The sequence below is a fragment of the Aplysia californica genome, unplaced genomic scaffold (assembly GCF_000002075.1).
Source record: "Aplysia californica isolate F4 #8 unplaced genomic scaffold, AplCal3.0 scaffold00194, whole genome shotgun sequence".
NCBI lineage: Eukaryota > Metazoa > Mollusca > Gastropoda > Aplysiida > Aplysiidae > Aplysia > Aplysia californica.
Window position 1 is genome coordinate 795,297 of NW_004797464.1, and position 2,406 is coordinate 797,702.

The 2,406-nt window shown below is 40.1% G+C and overlaps 1 protein-coding gene across 1 annotated transcript in view; it reads left to right on the forward strand.

The window, feature by feature from the left end:
* Nucleotides 1–2,406, forward strand: part of LOC101853789 (VWFA and cache domain-containing protein CG16868) — a gene marked incomplete in the record, with an annotated part of 27,011 nt that overhangs the window by 16,432 nt on the left and 8,173 nt on the right. Inside the window, 4 exon segments of the mRNA XM_035969911.1 lie at nucleotides 411–463; nucleotides 966–1,080; nucleotides 1,574–1,792; nucleotides 2,068–2,266. Coding sequence (XP_035825804.1) covers nucleotides 411–463; nucleotides 966–1,080; nucleotides 1,574–1,792; nucleotides 2,068–2,266 — 586 coding nt within the window.

Sequence of the window (2,406 nt, forward strand, 5' to 3'; positions counted from 1 at the left end):
AATTAATTTATTTTAAAATCTTTTTTTTTTCAACAAAGAGGCTTACAATTTTAAAGCCAAAAGCCTTTGTCATGAGAGAGGCATTTTATGTAAGCGTTACGCTGTAAACGTTTCATCCCTAGGTATAAGTTAATACGTTTTACGGCACAGTGTGCTTTAACCCTCCTCGTGTTGATGGACGATTGAATCGGCAGTAACTTTCGTTCTCTGGTGTCGCGGCCGATTTAATCGGCAAGTAATTATTTGAGTCGATATTTTGGTTGGTTTATTCCATATTTTATTTCACCATACAATTTTAACTCCTTGACAATTGACAAGTAAGCTCTACTTTCTATTTCACTATATTTCATGAGTAGTTGTGGCCTTTACTTGCCTGCTCTTTTCTTTTTTCAAAAAATCCACAAAAACAGGTGCACGCTTGCTCGGACCCAAAGTATTCATGTGAACTTTTAGACAACAAAGGGTAAGAATGAAACATTCTACATTTTCTATTTGTTACACAGTCACTTTTAACAGATTTAAGCGATTTTTAAAAACAAAAGCAGGCCTGTATTCGATGATTGAAAGTCTCCATTTTTTGCGATTCATAGATATGTTTCTAAAGTGCCTGGATCTCACTCACGCGTGGATTGGACAGATGATGAACAGACTAGCTACAACCAGCAGGGAATGTAACCTCTCATATGGCGAGTTGATGGACATGAACCTCTAATGTCAAATACTCATTTGTGGTCTCGGGATTTTTAATAAGGCATGATGAAAAAAACCGAAGCAAGTTGTTTTAAATCCTGTTTGAACTTTATTGAAATCAGGAGTTTTAAATCAGGGGTCAGCAATTTTTATTGTTAACATAAAAAACCACCCCAAACAGTAAATCATTTTCATTGTTTATGTAAATATCTTGCGAAGATTTTTGCCAGATCTCCAGGAAACGAAAGAATAATTCTACAGTGTGTAACTTTCAGATTCATTTTAGACGCTTTACAGACAACTCCAGGACCACCTCCGTCCAAACTCAGTCACGTGACGGAAGTATACCCGTGGCTGGCAAATGTGCTACTAAGGAGGGGCGCTTTGAAGGTGAGAAAGATTTTCATGTGCTTATTTATTATCAAGCATTCTCAAAGCGGCAATTCTTATTCCATTAATTTCCTTTCTTGCTTTTATATAAATTGAAGACGTTTCTAACCACAGTAGGGGCAATTTTTAGGGCGGAGAACATGAGCTGAAAGAGAAACAAACTGCAGTCCAATCAAGGCCAAAACTCGAACTTTTGTGACATCATGGCCTGCTCAGTGCCTAGTTTTGAAAAATGTGACGTCAAAATGTTTGAGTTTTACAAGATGGTTAAGCCTTTTTTAATGCAATTCTTTGAATATCTTAATAACGACTCGGAATATTCTTACGATTTTGAAAGAACAGACAGAACATAATTTGTTTCTGACTGACCTCATGGTCTTAGCAACTCAAAACGGCCAAAATTGTCAGATAGAACTTTGCGATTCTGAGGTAGCAAAGTGTTGTCGAATGGGCAGAATGCATGTCCTCAATGAGTTAAACGTCTTATCCTCAGCCCAAATGGTGCGCCCACCTTGCATCTGGTCAGCTCAGACTGACACACGACCTGCTCACACCACCAGGGGGCGTCAGCAGCTCAAGGATGTCAGGTTCTACGACAGACGAATGCAGAATGTTCTTCCTACATCCTGTTAGAGGTTCAAACATATTACTTTTGGCTCTCGCAACAAGATCTTCATCCGGCTGTACATCTGAGAACGGAGCTCCTTTCGAAGTGAGCAGTTATGATTCTACTCTGTGTTGATTTCCTCAAATAAAAAAATATAAAGAAATACCCCTCTTAGTTATAGCTCTCATTTCGTCCCGCTTTATAAAATGCAATTTTAAGAAACGCAATGCTTGATAACATTCAGCGATTCATTCGTTCATTCTGTGTCCAAGCTTTCTGTTTTATTCACTCAACGACCCCTCCTGTCTCCTCCCCCCTCTCTCATTTAATCAACAAAAGGTTTTTATTCCTTTGTTTCATATTAACTCCTTGGCAACAAGGACTGTTCTTTGGGTCCGAGGGGACCGCCCCCTTTGGGCGCCAAACCGCCCGCCCTTCGGAAGTGCAAGAACTGCCCGTCACTGGGGAACTCAACCCTGTCCAACTGCCAACCACCATGCTTCTGTGGCATCAAACGAGACAGCTGCTCTGCCCAGATGATCAAACCTGTGGGTAACTGGGAGTTAGAGGCTTGTTTTGGTAAGTCACTGATATCTAAGTGTGTTTAATATTCTGGCATATTGTAAAATTTGAGCAAATAGCTTTTCCTTTCGTTTTCATTTAACATCCCTCTCACCTTCTTTCTCTACCTTTTCCGCCCTCTCCCGCCCCCCCCCTCT